Here is a 15,250-nt window from a genome sequence, read left to right on the forward strand (position 1 = left end):
GGCAGAGAAACCTAGGGGGAGAGACTTACGCGACCTGTGCTGTCTATCGGCAATTTTCAGAAGTGACCCCCCTGCATTCCAACGACCCATCCATCCCAATTGGGCTCGAGCTCACTCACAGTTGCGATACCTGTACCTACGTGTAGAGTAACTCTTGTAACTTCCTACTTTGCGAGACAAGAGACCGTCTTCAGGGCATCAAAATACAGGTGCGATATCCCTCTGATGGAACGAAGTAGGTACCTAGCATCGGTTGGCGGGTGGTTTTCGCGAGTATCATCGCGACCAAAAGTGTGGCGGAGAATGCATCCATTTTTATGATCCAACAATGCTTGGCATCTTGCCGCCATTGAATATCATCAGTAGCGCAGGTTCGCTACTTATTACTTTAGCTAATTACAGAATATCTATTCCCCAGCCACTTCGACTGTGCGTATGTATGTACACAAATTTGTACGGAATAATAAGCGTAGGCAAAGACGCGGAGAATGTCTACCGTCGACGGGATAATCAACGGTGACTGTGCATGGTCGAGGATCAGTCAATTTGTCGATATGAGCGCCATCTATAGTGTACCTACTGTGCATCTGTATCCATATGCCGCCCGAGGATCTGACTCTTTCCCACCTGTCAAGAAATACCCGGCTAAGTGAGGCTAGCCAAGAAGGCTCCCAAGAAGAAAAAGGAAAAAGAGTTTAGCCAAAAGATGAGGTTTTTGCTTGGGAAGTCAGGATAGGAATAACTGCAGAGTTGGTACCTGCCTAGGTATGTATCCATCCCGTTTGTGCAGACAAGAGTCGAGCCCGACGTTCCTGGGGCGATCCCGGGCTTCTGGACCATCTCAATTCCCAGGATAGGTCCTGCCACCTGTGGGCTGTGGCACCTGTACCCCTGGGGGGTCCCTGCAGCGTGTGACCCACCTGCCCCTGTTCACAACTTCACCCCCTTCTCCTCATCAAAATCTGGTCTGATTTAGCCCTGCCTTGACCAAGCAACCGCCCTCGACACTTAAAACATATGCCACCCGGCAAGGGAGGGGGGGGGGCATAGGGGGGCGTCGAAAAGAAAGGGGGAAAATAGACAGAAAGGCTTTTGATAGGGACCTATTCTTAGCAGATAGGGGCTCCACGCCAAGGAGGGGGGCAACCGTGCTGCAGGAACAAGGTTCCCCAAAAGCCACCCCCAAGTCTTCAAGGTGGCCGACGCAAACGACAGCCAAGGATGCAACTTGATATTGCAAACCCGCTCGGCGCAGCAGTTCTCGAAACCGCGTTTCGAAAAGTCTGGCGCAGAAACAGAAACAACAATTCACGCTCCGCCACGTCCAGTACGGACCACGTGGGTAAAGTACAGTTCTTGGAGGCTCCGGTCCTCGGTCCCGTCTCGTTTACCCTCCTTTGTTTCTTCCGCCCCGTCTCATGCGTTCGGGAGAAGCCGATAAACTTCCAACTGCGCAGGTACGTACTACACTAGTACAGACGGGACCGGGTCGGAGGATTTAAATATCACCGTAAAATGCACCCTCTCCCCACGTATGTTGTTTCCCATCCCCTATCATGCGCGTCTCACGGTACCGGAGGCCCGCCGTTTACAATACTCGCGGCCGAGCCCATATGGGCACCCCGTGCTCCGTGTCTGCCCGGCTATCATTTACAGCTTCTCAACCACCCGTGAAATAGGGATGTAGGCCTCGAGGTCCGGGCCGGGTGCTTGTTGGCTATCCAGACTGAGGGACCCGGTGTGTCCAACCTGCAGCCCTGTGTCAAATAAATAGAAACGAAGCTGCGGCGCCAGAAGATGTCCAGCCTTGGGGCAGATTCCCCGGCGACGACGACCTGCCTCGTCTGTTTACGGTTCTTCGGCCCCACTGCTTTCATAGTCGTCGAAACCGGCCTCCTGGGCCTTCTTCCATGATCACTTTGGAGAGAGCATTCGGAAAAGCCCTGCTTGGTGCAACCGTGCTGGAGCGGCATGACGGAGCGGACTAGAATAGCTTCGCCCCAGAGCTGTACGGCGTGTCGTCGTCCTTTGCCTCACGCGGTGCCTTGCCGCTTTTGTGCTGATATTGACGTCCTCGGTCAAACTACTGCCAGGTTGAGTGAGCCTTGCGGGTTTGCGTGTTCGATTGCAAGCACTCTTAGTTGACGTTACATATACACTGAAAAGGAAAACCACCTAGAGCTAGTGAACCCAGCAGTAGACGGAATAAACGGTTCGTTCCCGTTGGTACCAGAAGACGCCTCTGGTTGAGGAGAGTTGGCGATGACAGACCTTTGTTGCTAGGTAGCTCCAAACACGATCCATGCTTGAGGTAAAACCGGTTACTGTGGCAAGAAGTAGGATGTTTAGCGGGATGCGTAGGATGATTGGTGAGATGCTAAGCGTCGATATATGCTGCAAGGAGGGTGAGCTTCACTCAAGCAAATCGAGGGAGAGAAGCTATCGTTGGTTATGCATGTACAACACTCGCAAAGCTTACTCTATATTTATGTGCTTGAAAGCTGAGGCCCTTATCGATTATTGTCTGCTCATCGCTCAGAGTGCACGAGAGTCAGTAATCATGAAGCCTAGTCTCAGGGGCCTAGCCCACTGCGCAGGGCCTTGCTTTGCAACCCGAGTTGACAGGGCGGGAGAGGGATAGTCTCGGGAGGACACCGCTTGGGTGGACAATAACTTGCAAACTATCGGGGAGGTCCTCCCAAAATCGCAATACTAAAGAGTCTACCGGGGGGTAGCGAGGCACTTGCCATGCTTGGGAGATACGAGGATGACCCAACTCCATAAGAAAGGTCTCCAGTAGTGTCGATATCGGCGGGCAGTGACAAGCGTCGATGCCCCCCCCAAACACATCACGATGCTGGCCAACTTCCCATTCCATCTGTAGCTTGGTGAGCCCCCCCTCCCCCTCCCCCACCCCCAGCCACCGACAGCTCCTTCTCCTTCGATCCATCATTGCGGTGAGGATGCTCGCACCCGCGTGAACCGGGGGTGCCAAACAGATGGCAAAAGACGGTGTGCGCAGCAATAGCCGTCTAGTAAGGCCTCCCCTTCTCATCACGGTGAGACAGGATAACCCAAAGGGGGAAGCAAGAGACACCGCAAACAACCGGGGGAAGCGAACAGGGGATAGAGATGCCGAAAAGAAAAGGGGAAAAGAAGGAGCGGGGAGGATTCGTCGACGCGCCTACCCGAAACCGAGGTGGTAGCACGACCGGGGGGTTAATCAAGCCTATCCTTTTTCTTCGAGGCACCAAGATAGGCGAATGGGCGGTATCCGGAAGGAATCCGGGCCCGGGGCCTGGTCATAGGGTGATCGGCACGCCGCCGAGGGTTATCTCTCTCTCTCTCGCGCGCGCTGTCGTCTCTCGTGTTTGTAAACATCGTTGCCTGCTTGCAAGATGGGTCCCGGCCCGAGGACCATTTGTCCAGCCAAGGCAAATATCCCGCCATAACGTACCGGGCCCGGGGATTTCAGACAGAGGGTTACCAAGTAAGACGGCCGTGGGGGAGAGAGGAGAACGGAAACAGAGATGGCAAGAAGAAAGGCAATGGACCAGGGAATTCGGGGCCGGGCTTGGTGAAGGATGCGGTGGCCCGGCAGGCGGCCTGAGACCTGCAGGACACATGCAGTCATGCTGATCGCCTCTAGTACCTGACGACCAAATGACGACAACGCGTGTCCAACTGTGGCGGCCTCGCATTGATTGCCTGCATCAGCCAAGGCTGACAGCGAGTAGCCAAACGTCTCCTCAACATGCAGCCCTGCCTGGGATCGAGGAGGCTATCACACCCTAATTTCCTCGCACTTAGTTAGCTGATGCTCTTATCCTGTCGGTAAATCACGGGTCCTGCTGGCCGTGAAAGGGGAATTCTGGTGGTGTCAAATAGGGGAGCCTGGGAGTTAATTAAGCCTGTGATAGAGCAGAAAGAAAGAGCCGAAGGTGACGTGAGACGTCGTCTCGAGGAGTCTCGGAATTCTTCTTCAAAGGGGAAGGTCCAGAACTAAGAAAAACGGCAAGCTTTGCTTCAATTGCACTCCTAATCGCCGAACTGTCCTATTGAAATTTCCTGCCTGCATTTATGAATGTCCCGCCCCGGTTTGAGAAAGAAGGATTGTAGAAATGGGTTGATCTGAGGCCAGGCGAATATTGCAAGATCTCTTCGCCGGTCTCTCTCTCTCTCTGTGAAAACTGAATTGAGGAGCTCCTTGCAGTCCAGAGAGCAAATTTCGACTGTGGACTCCTTTCCATGTCAAAATGCATGCCCCAGGCAAGTGAGAAATTTCCCAATCCTCCTCACGGGTTCGCTCTCTCCCACATGTTAGGAGGAGCCTTCGAAGCCGGTTACTCCCCCGTCGTTCGCCCTCCCCTCGGGCCACATCCCCCACCAACTGGCACCTCCCCGCTTCCAACTAAGAATGAGCCGATCCACGAGGGACCGGCTGTGTAAGCCGTCTAGAATATCCCTGCCCCATAGCCTTCCGTGCAAAGCGTAATCAGGCAGGGCGGCGGGAACGAGCGTGCTGACAACTTGGGTCAGAGAATGAGGCACTTGTGCGACTTCTTCTTGGGTGCCGGTGGCTCTAATGCGGCGACAATGGCCTAGGAACGTGTCAGTTGATCGGCCCCAAACCTCCAACTTGTCCCATCAAAGCTGGGGACTATGGGACTAGTGGAAGGAGAGCAGGGGGTTCCCGTACCTCATCAAACACGTCCTTGAGCTTGTATTGTGTCAGAGCACTGCACTCGACATATTTGACGGCGCCGAGTTCCTTGGCCATCCGTTCGCCATCCTCCTTCCGGACAGGCTGCATCTTCTGCTTGGACAGCTTTTCCCGTACGCTAGGGTCATCCCTCAAGTCCACCTGCGTGCCAACAATCAGGCAGGGCACGCCGGGACAGTGGTGATGGACCTCGGGGAACCATTTCTCGCGGACGTTCTCGAACGATGCCGGTGACGTGACGGAGAAGCAGACGAGGAATACATCTGTCTGTGGATACGATAAAGGCCGCAGTCTGTCATAATCTTCCTGTCCCGCGGTATCGAACAATCCAAGCGTGTAGGGCTCGTCACCGATCCTGCAAATACGACCATCAGCTTCGCACTCGGGTATGCCAAAGGCATTCTTCTCAAGACACGCAGAGAAGCCGAGGGGTGGGAGTTCAGAGCTGGCCGTGTCACAAGCCATGGCCATTGCCATTGCTAAATGTATGTATGTATGGGTTGTAAAGTGCGGTCGGGGGAGGCGGGCTGGCTGCAGGAAGAACCTACATTACCGTGACAGCATAATTGTCGAAGACAGTAGGCACGTATTCGGAGGGGAACTTGTTGGTCGTGTAGCTGATGAGCAGACATGTCTTGCCGACAGCACCGTCACCGACGACGACGCACCTGTAGAGGTGAAGAGAAGGTCAGCAGCAGGATCGAAAACGACACAATATCGAGATGGGTGGTGGCTGGGTATGTCGCATTGACGCATTGCAGTAGTGCTCACGCACTGCGCCCGTGAATGAAGGGCTGGGATGAAGAGAGAGCAGTAGCAGCAGAAGACCGACAAATCGGGCACAGCAGGCAACAAGAATGGCCGAACAGGCTAGGAACGGGCAGATAAACTGGGGGTGAGAGGATGGGTTAAACTAACTTGATTGTTGCGACGACCATGGCGAAGATGTGAGGTGCTCCTCAGGGAGGAGCAGGGCGTGTCGAGTTGCAACGGCGATGCGGCAGAAGATATGCGGCACGAGATTTGCGGGCGGGCGGCGTTGCTCGTTGGCACTGCTTTTGCCCCTGCTTATCGCACGTTGTCCCAGGTGTTGCACCGGTGATAAAATCGGGGGGAGATATTATTATCTCTCGCGCGCAGGGGGGCCGAGTCGGTAGTGGAGTCGACTAAGGATTGGGGTCGAGGACGAAGGGCGGAGTCAAGGGTTTGGTCGCTGGGTAAGAATAATGGTCAACGGCGGAAGCACTCAGTGAATTGAAAGTCAAGAAAATAAATAAAACGAAATGAGATAGAATAAAAAGGGGTGATGCCCGTCGTGCTGGTTCAGCCTTGTAAAATTGGCGGATGGCAGCGGGCGCAGAGCAGAGGAGCACGGGCACTAACACGACCTACCAAAACGTTCTAGTGTAGGACTTCCGACTTCTGAGCTCACGAGCCAGGGCTGATGAGTGGAGGAGCAGCAAGCCGGGAGTTGAGTTGAGTTGGGAGTTCGGGATTGAGAGCTGGGGGGAAGACGTCTCTCATCTGGAGCACAGGAGGGTGAATGGGGCTGCTGATTCGACGCAGCAGCAGGGATCTACAGCGGTGATTAAAAAGGGCTACAGTCACAGTTGGACCAGTCTGACACGCTGACTACCTAGACCGGTACCCACTACGAGCTTCGTCGAAAGCTTCTCCAGGTTACACGTAGGTGGTTATTCTTGCATCTGCACCCACGCATCTGTAAATAGCGTACTACGTAGTACTCGTATGTATGCTAGGTAGTCACCTCCCTAACCTTGATGTTAGGGCAAGATAGGCGTACAGGGCTCCCGCCATGTCCGAAGAGGCAACCATAGATAGGGAATCTGTCAGTAGGTTGGTTCCAAGGAAAGGGCACTATCGCCATCAGCGCCAGAACCGAGCCGAGAATGACGCTCCGCATGACGATATGCGTAGAGCTGGCTACTTGAAGTTCCGAATCCGAACAGGCCCAGCCGGAAAAAAGATGCGTGGAGGGGCGGGGAAGGATGGAAGCTTCCAACTATAGCACGCCAGCATAATAGTCAGGGATGCAAGAATAAAGCATGACAAACATAGAAAACCTGTCAACGAGATAATCTAGATACCTACATAGTATATGAAGGGACTCATGCCACATCCATCCCGCAAGTCGTAGTTGGCAAACATGGTCACATCATCGAGTCAGCAAAATCGACGATGTACCGCTGCTTGTTGCTGCCACCTTCCGGGGTGCATACGGTACTTTATCTGGTAACCCGCCCGCTAGACGTGGACTCAAAAAATTGCAACCAGGCATTATGTCTAATGTCTAGGACCCCGAAACGAAGTCTGAAACTGGGCACCTTTCCCAGAACGGGAGTCGTCGAAGGCCTCACTAAAACCCCACTTTTGGATGCTCAATTGTTGATCCGTTGGGCAAAGCTACCTCCACGTGCAGAGTACTGTGGTATACGCGTAGGACATGCATGCCCGGACACGGGGCGGCCACTGAGTAGACTCATCATGATCCTCGAAGCAGTTTCTGTGGTTGCCTCTTTGACTACCAGTAGATATGTAAATAGGACGAAAACCTACCTACTGCTACCAAGCAGTTAACTTATAATAAGAATCCATGAAATTCAAGACAGGTTGAGCAGATGGGCTGGAATTTTGGGGGAATAAGCTCGGGGAATTTTCCTCAACATATCGTAGTTACCTAGTTCATCCTCAATTTCTGGTGGAATTTAAAGTATAATTGTTAAGCAGTGGATCCCAGAAACGCCTTCACTTCACCCCTGTTCTGCAGCCCATGCATGCAATGAGGACGATCATTCGGAGCCGCCGAACCTCAATCGAAATTGGAGGGGGCTTCCAATCCCCAAACCCGAGATCCAGCCAGCAAGAATACGAAAAAGGAGCTCACCCTTAATAAAAGCCATGGACGCCGCCGCTGCCGCCGCCGACGACACGATTGACACCCTGTTGGAGCGCTACCTCGGCCTGGTGGATGAGTACACCCGGCTGCGCGCCGCGCTCGCCGACCTGCAGGCCGGCGTGTACCAGGACATCGCCCGCGCCAACTTCGCCGCCGAGCGCGGCGTCAGGTACGGCCGGGATTTCTACGACGGCCGCGCCCGCAGCCTGAGGACCCTCGTCATCACCACCGCTGCCACCACCACCACCACCACCACCAGTACTACCAACCAAGACGACGCCAGCTCCGTCTGCCCCGCGGATTCCTTCCCGAGGTTCGAAGTCGTCCCCGTCCCGGCTGCGGACGCGGACCAGGACCAGGACCAAGTAAAAGACCAGGAAAAGGACCAGGATGACAGCCAAGCCGACGACCCCCCCTCACCCGCACCCACGCCCAAACCGACAGACCCCCTCCACTGGTTCGGCCTCCTAGCCGTTCCGGCGCCGCTGCGGCGGGCCCAGGCTCGGTCCGTCGAGGCCGTCGAGGCCGTCGTGCCCCGGCTCGCCTCGGTGGCCGCCGAGATGGCGGCCGTCGAGATCCAGGTGCGGCGCGCGAGGAAGCGGCGCGCCAGGGCCGCGGGTGGGGGCGGGAAGGCGAGGGAGAGGGAGGGGGGGGTGCGGGCTGAGGCGGTTGTTGTTGTTGTCTAATGCAAATGAAAATTGCTCCTGGTTTCTTGGAGTGTTGGTGCTGGGGCGCTGCTCGACTATGGCATGACCTGCTTGAGGAGGCTGGCTTGATGGCTACGACGGCGTATGTTTGGGTTGTGGCCTGGGCTGGCTTGCTACGCTGGTTGGTGGGATGGGGTGTGATACCAATGCATAGGTATGGTCCGGCCGGGATCTCGACTCGGGGAAGGTCTCTAGCATTCCCAATTCGCGAAAAGGGCTGAGGATAAGCGTGGATGGCGAGCGATTCCCAGTCTCCATCGTAATCTCGGGATGCGTTTATCGATGTCGCCATCTTCTCTTGACACTAGTTCCCTCATCCAACCTCCGGCCTCAACGCGGCATACTGGGAGGCGGGGGAGCTGGGGCGCTCTAGACCGTAGTCGGTTGTGGAGTTGCTAGTCGTGGATAAGCGGCTAGAGGGAGAAGACCCCATTTGGGGACTGCGATTGAAGATCACTGGGGGAGAAAGTCGAACCCAGACCCCAACATGCCATTTTGTAAAGCAATCTCCATCAGGTTCTTCATATTGTAGTCGACAGTAGTTTTAAATGGCTGTACTTGCTATTCACTATATATATTCCAGCTCTCGGCCATTACTATCTAGGTACTTGCCTTGGATCGAAGAGAAGCTTCTAAGTGCCCGTGATTATCTCCCGTGTCTCTGTTAAATACGACGATGTAGGTCCGTCACCTCAAAAATTCTCTAGCTGAAAGGACAGGGGTTATTGGCGGAAGGTGTTCCAGGGCCCAGGCTAATATCCCGCGGGCTCCAATTGTCCGATAGGAACCGCAGGAAAGTTGGCATTCATCTGACACTCCTGCTTCCAGTTCTTTGGCGTGTACTTGTCGACGATGGCTTTAAAGGCAGACTGGAGAGCCGTTAGCAGAGACAAGTGGCCGGCTCTCTAACAACTTACTAATGTGCAGAAACTCTCGTCTCCCTCAAGATGATTGCCTGGCGCCTTGCAACCGGGGATTGTCACTGGCTCATCATTGTATCGCAGTCGCACGTAGTAGCCATCCAGTTTCTGTATCTCGGCGGGGGTCAACTCCTCAGTGGGCCTGCGCCCAATGTCATCAGGTTGGCTTTGAGCGGCAGCCTTCGGGAGTAAGCCTGCCAACCGGCTTCGAGTACCATCACGCGGCGGAGTCGATTTCCGGAACATCTCGACGGCGATGTGGCTCGTGAACGGCGGCCAATTTCCGGGCTCGAAGGCGCCCAAGCTCGCCAGGATGCCGGCAAGGGTGGTGTCGTGGCAGCCGCTGAGGCCGAGCTTGATGTGTGCATTGCCCTGCCCGGACTTCCTCATCGTCTCGTGCTCCCCGTCCGCGCCGCTCCGCTCGACGCTGCCGACCATCCTCGCGACGATATCGCCCATCAGGCTGCCGACCCCGAGCGTGCGGTACTCCCGCGACTCCTTGTAGCCGCTGAACCACTCGTCGACGGCGATCTTCTCGATGATCTTGCGGCATTTCGTGTCGTAGAACTCCTCGGGAAGTCTCGTCGCTGGGCCGTGGGCTAGCGTCGCGTTGACGGTGTCCATGATGCCGGAGAGCCGAGGCCGGGAATCGACCGCCACCCTGGGACTGCCTGGTGGCATCAACTTGCCGAAGACCTGGTTTAGCTGTTCCATCTCGGGCGACAGATTCCACCGATCGGCAGCGCGCTGGGCGAAGGCACGGGACAGCGCAGCAAATCGACGGCAGTTGCTGTCATTGGGGTACAAAGTCTCGTCCCCGGGGGCCCGGGTCAGGATGGTAGGGGCCGGGAAAATGCCATCGGGTCCTGGCTCGCGCGCCGAGGGTGGATAGAGCGCCGAGAAGGTTTGGTGCAGAGATTCAAGGGCACGGGGTATGGGCGTGGACCGGAGATAGAAGGAATTGGTTGACGATATGGTGGGCGGGAGGAAGTGTAGACGGTCCACGTATAGCTTTCTCAACCGTAGACCAAGCTGATAGGTCGAGACACGGCCAACATCGGTCAAGGCGCCCATATCGCAGACATCGTCCAATTGGCCCCCAGGCCCGGTCGCAACCATGGGCTCGTCATTCTGGCCAAAGGTCTCGAGCCGTCGCTTCCATTCCAGGATGCTGAATTGGGAAAATTCGCCGGCCGCCTTCTTCTCGGCATCCTCGAGAACTGCCGACTTCATCTGGCGCACCGAGGAACAATACGGCCAGAAAGCCGGCAGTCCTTGATTCTGGAACCGCGCAGAAACTGGCGTGCGCTCTCCATGGCGGAGGAGAATCTGAACCAATTGGAGGTCTAAGCCGTCCGGATAGAGCTTCCGAAGCTCTTCGTCCGTGTACGGAGCTCGAGGTTGAAGGGTCGTCATGTCGATCTCTTGGTACTTCCCGGGTGTCTTGCCGTCATGCCAAAATTACTTTGCATAAGCAATTGGTGTTTAGAAGTGATGCCAATGCGATTGAATATGTGAGGCAACAAGACCGAGGAAACCGCTGCTTCCGATATAGAATTGTCGTCCTGGGGAAGCTGCCTTAGAGCCATGACGTCGACGTCGGTGCCGGTGTTGGTCCGTTACCCCTACCTATGCTCGGTGTCTCCACTATTCGTCCCCCGGCCGGCAAGACGCTAGGATCACGACAGCGCCAATTTTTGCGCGTCCATCCTAATAATAAGTGAGCTCCCCATTGATGTTTACAGAACTGCTGTCTCAGCTGCGAAATTGCCCTCCTCCCCGGCCGCCGTCCGATTGATTCCAACGTGTCGCGAGCACTGATCTAGGGCCCATGAGACACCGCGGAGTCGTCTGTTCGGCCTGCCGTTCGAAGCTTCTCATCCAAGGCTCGGGGACTCCTCGACCACGATGGCAGGCGTCGAGGGACCTCGGGACGGCCGCCCAGGCTGCCGGAGGGACGGAAACTACAGATAGCACCCGCAAAGCTTCACGGCCAAGGTCGAAAAACCCGGCACCGGCTCGACATCAGCCCCCATGGGTCGAGCGGCAGAGGGCTAGACGGGGCATCGACGAGGTGGAGAGCTCCGGTCCATTGGCAGTATTCAGGAAAGTGCTCGATGCACAGGCGAAAGAAACGGACCGCCCGACTTCTACCACGCCTCCTGCGAACTTGGAACTCTACAAGGACGTCGCGAAACTGGAAGAAATGCTGGCCCAGTCGAACATCCCGACGTCGACCTGTTTCCGCTTCTTCGAATCCCGCATCTACCCAACCATCAGCCAGCCGAACAGGATTAGGGACCGGGTCAGCAAGAGGCTCATGACTCGGGTAGCTAGCGAGAAGCCGAACGATTTCGAGTCCGGAGACCTCCCATCGGTCACGCGAATCAGCCAGATCCAACTCGAGCTGGGGCTCCTCGACCCCAAGGCTTGGGCTACAATGACCACCCGGCTTCTTCAACACATTTGCCGAATAAGCACGGCGCCGGGAGATTATACAACTATTGAGAGCTACGAAAATGCCATGGCAAGGAGGGTGACCCTCCTCCAAGACCTGATCGGGAACTGGAAGATCTTCAACGTGCCACGCATCGTCGCCCTGCGAGCCGGCGATGCAGCCAAGGCAGCCCAAGAACCGAGACTCCCTTCGTTGGACATGAAGACGATCTCATGGAACAGCAAGAAGGGCAAGTCGCACTTGTCGATCGCCGCCCTGTTTCCGCAGTACGCGCCGAACCAGCTGCAGACAGCCACGTATGCCGCCATCGCAACGTTTGTACTGTTTTCGGACCCTTACAACAGGACGGATCGCGTGATGAGGCAGGAAACGGCCCCCTTCGTCGACGCCGTGGGTATGATACTCTCGAAACGGCCTCCCCGGAAGGACCAGCTCGGCCCAATGTTTGAAGACTACCCCGACCTATCACAGTACGTCACTTCACGCTGGTCGACCGTCCTGCCCCAGCTGGCGGGACAGTCCAAATTGCAAGGCGTCGATCAGAAGATCAGGGCCAATCATGCTGCGCGGGCGCAGACGATGGATGGGATACACCGGCAGCTCGGCCAGGCCCTGAAGACGAGGAGCCTGGAGGCCGTGGACAGGACGTGGAAGGGGTTCTGGGGCGAGGCCACAACCCCAACGCCAGAGCGGGCCGGGCGTCTCCGCAACAGCGCGGAGTTGTTCAACTACTTCATCATGGCCTACATGGGCATGCGACAGCCCAAGCGAGCCATCGACGTGTGGAACTGCATGGTCCAGATCGGGGTCGTACCGACCCTCAAGACCTGGAACTCTATGATCGACGGGTGTAAGAGGGCCCGGAATCCGGCGGGGCTGAAAGCCGTCTGGCAGCAGCTGATCGCGGCCGGGATCGCCCTCGACACTCCAATATGGACGGCCAGGATCGCCGGGCTGATCGAGCTCGGTGAGCCCGAGGCGGGACTGGCGGCCCTCGACGAGATGGCCAGGCTGTGGAACGAAAGGGCCGCGTCGGGGAAGGACTCCTCCTCCGCCGTCCGCCCGAGCATCGAGCCCGTCAACGCCGCCCTGGCCGGTCTGCTGCGGCTGGACAGGGTCGCCGTGGCCAAGAGCCTCCTGGCGTGGGCTGCCAGGCAGGGGATCCAGCCGGACATCTTCACGTTCAACACGCTGCTCCGGCCGATGGTCAGGCAGGGCCTGTCGGACGAGGTGGCCAACATCTTCACCATGATGAAGAACCAGGGCGTCGAGGCCGACGTGGCGACCTTCACGATCCTCATCGAGGGCGCGCTGGGCGACATGGGCGACCAGAGCCCCGAGAGGCAGGTCGAGATGGTGACGTCGATGCTGCGCGACGTCGAGGCGGCCGGCGTGGAGGCCAACATGATCACGTACGCAAAGATGGTGCATGTGCTCCTGCAGCAGGGCGACCGGGCCGGCGAGTCGGTCAAGGCCGTGCTGGCCCACATCTGGGGCAAGGGCCTGGAGCTGACGTCGCACATCTACACCATGCTCGCCGAGCACTACTTCTCGCGCGACCCCCCGGACCCGCAGGCCGTCACCACGCTGATCGCGAGCCGCCGCCTGCAGGAGAACCGGGACATCGACCGCGTCTTCTGGGAGCGCGTCATCAAGGGCTACTGCCAGGTCGGCGACGTCGACCGCGCGCTGCGGCTGTTCGAGCGCCTCGACCGGTCCGGGTCGCGCATCACCCTCTCGACGCTGTACGAGCTGCTCGTCGCCCTGGTGCGCGCGCAGCGGATGGAGGCGGCGTCGGCCATCGTCGACGTGGCGTGGAAGTTCAGGGACCAGCTCGAGCAGGCCGACGTGGCCGACGACGGCGGGAGGTTCTGGAAGCACAGGTTCTGGCACCGGGCCGAGCAGTACGGCCTGCTAAGGGAGTGTCATCTCGCCTCCTTCCAGGCGGCTAACTCGGCTTGAACGCATCCCACCTTGGCCCTTTTCTTCTTCTCGTGTACATACATAGCCAAATCCCTTCAGGGGTTAATTGATCACAACAAAGTTCATGTGCCATTCAATACATTACGAACCACCCACATATAAGACGCCTCAAACTCCCCGCAAGTACTCGTATACCAGTAGCGTCCAACGACAGGCACCTCTCTCTCCGTTATGTGTGCCCCCCGTGTCATGACTCATCCATCTCATCCCCCTTCCCGGCCTCGTGCCCCGGGCCAGGCCCAAGGATAGCAACAACCTTCTCCAGCCCCTCGACCTCCCCCCTGCCGACGCTCCGCCCCTCGCCCTGCCACTCCCCATCGATGACCTCGCCGCCCCGCCCCAGCTCCAGCCCCCGCACGTTCTCCAGGTGCCTCTTCGTCGCCGTCTCGACGTACTCGAGCCGCTGCCTCCGCCAGCTCTTGTTCCTGTCGCCCCCGGAACCCCCCTCCCCGCCGCCACCGTCCTCCTCCTCCCCACCGCCGGACAGGTCCGGGAGCACGTTCCTCAGCGCCGTCGACAGCGCCCGCAGCGCCTGCAGCTGCGATAGCGTGAACGCCGCCGTGGTCGCGAGGGGCGTCTCGGCGTCGCCCTCGGTCAGGGCGCCCTGGTCGCGCAGGAACGCCAGCGGGGGCGGGTGCGGGTGCGGCGCCGCCGGGGCGTCGGCGTCGACGTCGGCCTTTCCGGTGGTGGTGGTGCCGACCAGCGACCGCAGCTCGCGCAGCAGCTCGTCGTTGCGCGCGCGCTCGGCGTGCAGGAGGCCGTTCAGCTTCTGGCTGGCCTGCAGGCGCCGGCGCAGGCGGCGGACGTTGTCGACGGAGGGGGAGTCGGAGTCCTTGGTGGGCCCCTGGCCCTGGCCGCGGCGGCGGGCCACGGCGTCAAAGTCCAGGCCGTTGTAGTGGCTCAGGCGGATCCAGTCGCGGTCCTCGTTGCGGCGGATGCAGAGGACGTTCTGCATGACCCAGAGCTCGAATTTGTCAAAGTTGCGGTCGATGCTGGCGCACAGGAGCGTCTCCAGCTGATGGGTGCCGTTCTCGATCTCGTGGCGGGCCGCGTCCTCGGGGGTCTGGTTGGCGGCGGGGTCTGCATTTTCGTCCCTGTCGTCCTTGTTGTTATTGCGGGACCGGGATTTCGGGGCCGGCTGAGCTTGCGGCTTGAAGCCTAGATTGGCTGGCGGCTGCGAAAGGAGGCCCTGCTCGACGCTGTTGAGAGCCCGCTCGGCGAGGATGTTGACGCTGTTGATGATGTCGTCGAGGAGGCTCTAATCGGGGACGCGGGTCAGCTGCTTGGGCGGGCCAGAATGTGAAATGTAGATATGCTATGGTACGGGGTAAAATCTAGACTTACAACTGGAGGATAGCCAAAATGCTCCGTTAAGAGGGCCGTATCGGAATTGGTAGTCGTGGCCATCGTCGCATTGTTGTACGAGTGGTAGGTAGTAGTTCGCCGGTTATAACTCTTCGAGGAGACGCGTCGTGGATCTTTCCGCGTCGGGCAAGATGCTGTGTAACGAGCCCGGCCATGGTGGGGTAGTTTTTGGTGCCT

The 15,250-nt window shown here is 57.7% G+C and overlaps 6 protein-coding genes across 6 annotated transcripts; 2 read left to right on the forward strand and 4 right to left on the reverse strand.

Annotated features, from left to right (window-relative positions):
* Positions 1 to 2,292: 2,292 nt before the first annotated feature.
* Positions 2,293 to 3,178, reverse strand: QBC33DRAFT_344440 (uncharacterized protein). The gene is made up of 2 exons (XM_060423780.1): positions 2,480 to 3,178; positions 2,293 to 2,324 (listed from the first exon to the last, which is right to left on the reverse strand). The coding sequence occupies exon 1, from the start codon at positions 3,053 to 3,055 to the stop codon at positions 2,582 to 2,584; it is 474 nt and encodes a 157-aa protein (XP_060285358.1). The 5' UTR covers positions 3,056 to 3,178; the 3' UTR covers positions 2,293 to 2,324; positions 2,480 to 2,581.
* Positions 3,179 to 4,535: 1,357 nt separating this feature from the next.
* Positions 4,536 to 5,661, reverse strand: QBC33DRAFT_576955 (cell division control protein 42; the record flags this gene model as incomplete). The annotated part of the gene is made up of 4 exons (XM_060430953.1): positions 4,536 to 4,601; positions 4,700 to 5,078; positions 5,272 to 5,391; positions 5,642 to 5,661. The coding sequence occupies 4 exons, from the start codon at positions 5,659 to 5,661 to the stop codon at positions 4,536 to 4,538; spliced, it is 585 nt and encodes a 194-aa protein (XP_060285359.1).
* Positions 5,662 to 7,642: 1,981 nt separating this feature from the next.
* Positions 7,643 to 8,326, forward strand: QBC33DRAFT_557201 (uncharacterized protein; the record flags this gene model as incomplete). The annotated part of the gene is made up of 1 exon (XM_060429787.1): positions 7,643 to 8,326. The coding sequence occupies one exon, from the start codon at positions 7,643 to 7,645 to the stop codon at positions 8,324 to 8,326; it is 684 nt and encodes a 227-aa protein (XP_060285360.1).
* Positions 8,327 to 8,850: 524 nt separating this feature from the next.
* Positions 8,851 to 10,855, reverse strand: QBC33DRAFT_532422 (histidine phosphatase superfamily). Its single transcript, XM_060427375.1, has 2 exons — positions 9,265 to 10,855; positions 8,851 to 9,216 (listed from the first exon to the last, which is right to left on the reverse strand). The coding sequence occupies exons 1-2, from the start codon at positions 10,681 to 10,683 to the stop codon at positions 9,100 to 9,102; spliced, it is 1,536 nt and encodes a 511-aa protein (XP_060285361.1). The 5' UTR covers positions 10,684 to 10,855; the 3' UTR covers positions 8,851 to 9,099.
* An 80-nt stretch (positions 10,856 to 10,935) lies between these two features.
* On the forward strand, positions 10,936 to 14,185 carry QBC33DRAFT_532423 (uncharacterized protein). Its single transcript, XM_060427376.1, has one exon. The coding sequence runs from the start codon at positions 11,099 to 11,101 to the stop codon at positions 13,685 to 13,687; it is 2,589 nt and encodes an 862-aa protein (XP_060285362.1). The 5' UTR covers positions 10,936 to 11,098; the 3' UTR covers positions 13,688 to 14,185.
* Positions 13,792 to 15,115, reverse strand: QBC33DRAFT_605486 (Mis12 protein-domain-containing protein; the record flags this gene model as incomplete). Its single annotated transcript, XM_060432280.1, has 2 exons — positions 13,792 to 14,966; positions 15,053 to 15,115. 2 exons carry the CDS (start codon positions 15,113 to 15,115, stop codon positions 13,896 to 13,898), a joined length of 1,134 nt encoding a protein of 377 aa, XP_060285363.1. The 3' UTR covers positions 13,792 to 13,895.
* Between the last annotated feature and the right edge of the window lie 135 nt (positions 15,116 to 15,250).

The sequence above is a fragment of the Phialemonium atrogriseum genome (assembly GCF_030411735.1).
Source record: "Phialemonium atrogriseum strain 8032-3 unplaced genomic scaffold QBC33scaffold_7, whole genome shotgun sequence".
NCBI classification, from domain to species: Eukaryota; Fungi; Ascomycota; class Sordariomycetes; order Cephalothecales; family Cephalothecaceae; genus Phialemonium; species Phialemonium atrogriseum.

Excerpts from the sequence above, each read along its gene's own strand:
- QBC33DRAFT_344440 (XM_060423780.1), bottom strand. The coding sequence starts at position 3,055 with ATGAGAAGGGGAGGCCTTACTAGACGGCTATTGCTGCGCACACCGTCT.
- QBC33DRAFT_532423 (XM_060427376.1), top strand. The coding sequence starts at position 11,099 with ATGAGACACCGCGGAGTCGTCTGTTCGGCCTGCCGTTCGAAGCTTCTC.
- QBC33DRAFT_532422 (XM_060427375.1), bottom strand. The coding sequence starts at position 10,683 with ATGACGACCCTTCAACCTCGAGCTCCGTACACGGACGAAGAGCTTCGG. Across the intron at positions 9,217-9,264 it reads ACGAGAGTTTCTGCACATTA|TCTGCCTTTAAAGCCATCGT; the intron begins GTAAGTTGTTAG and ends ACGGCTCTCCAG.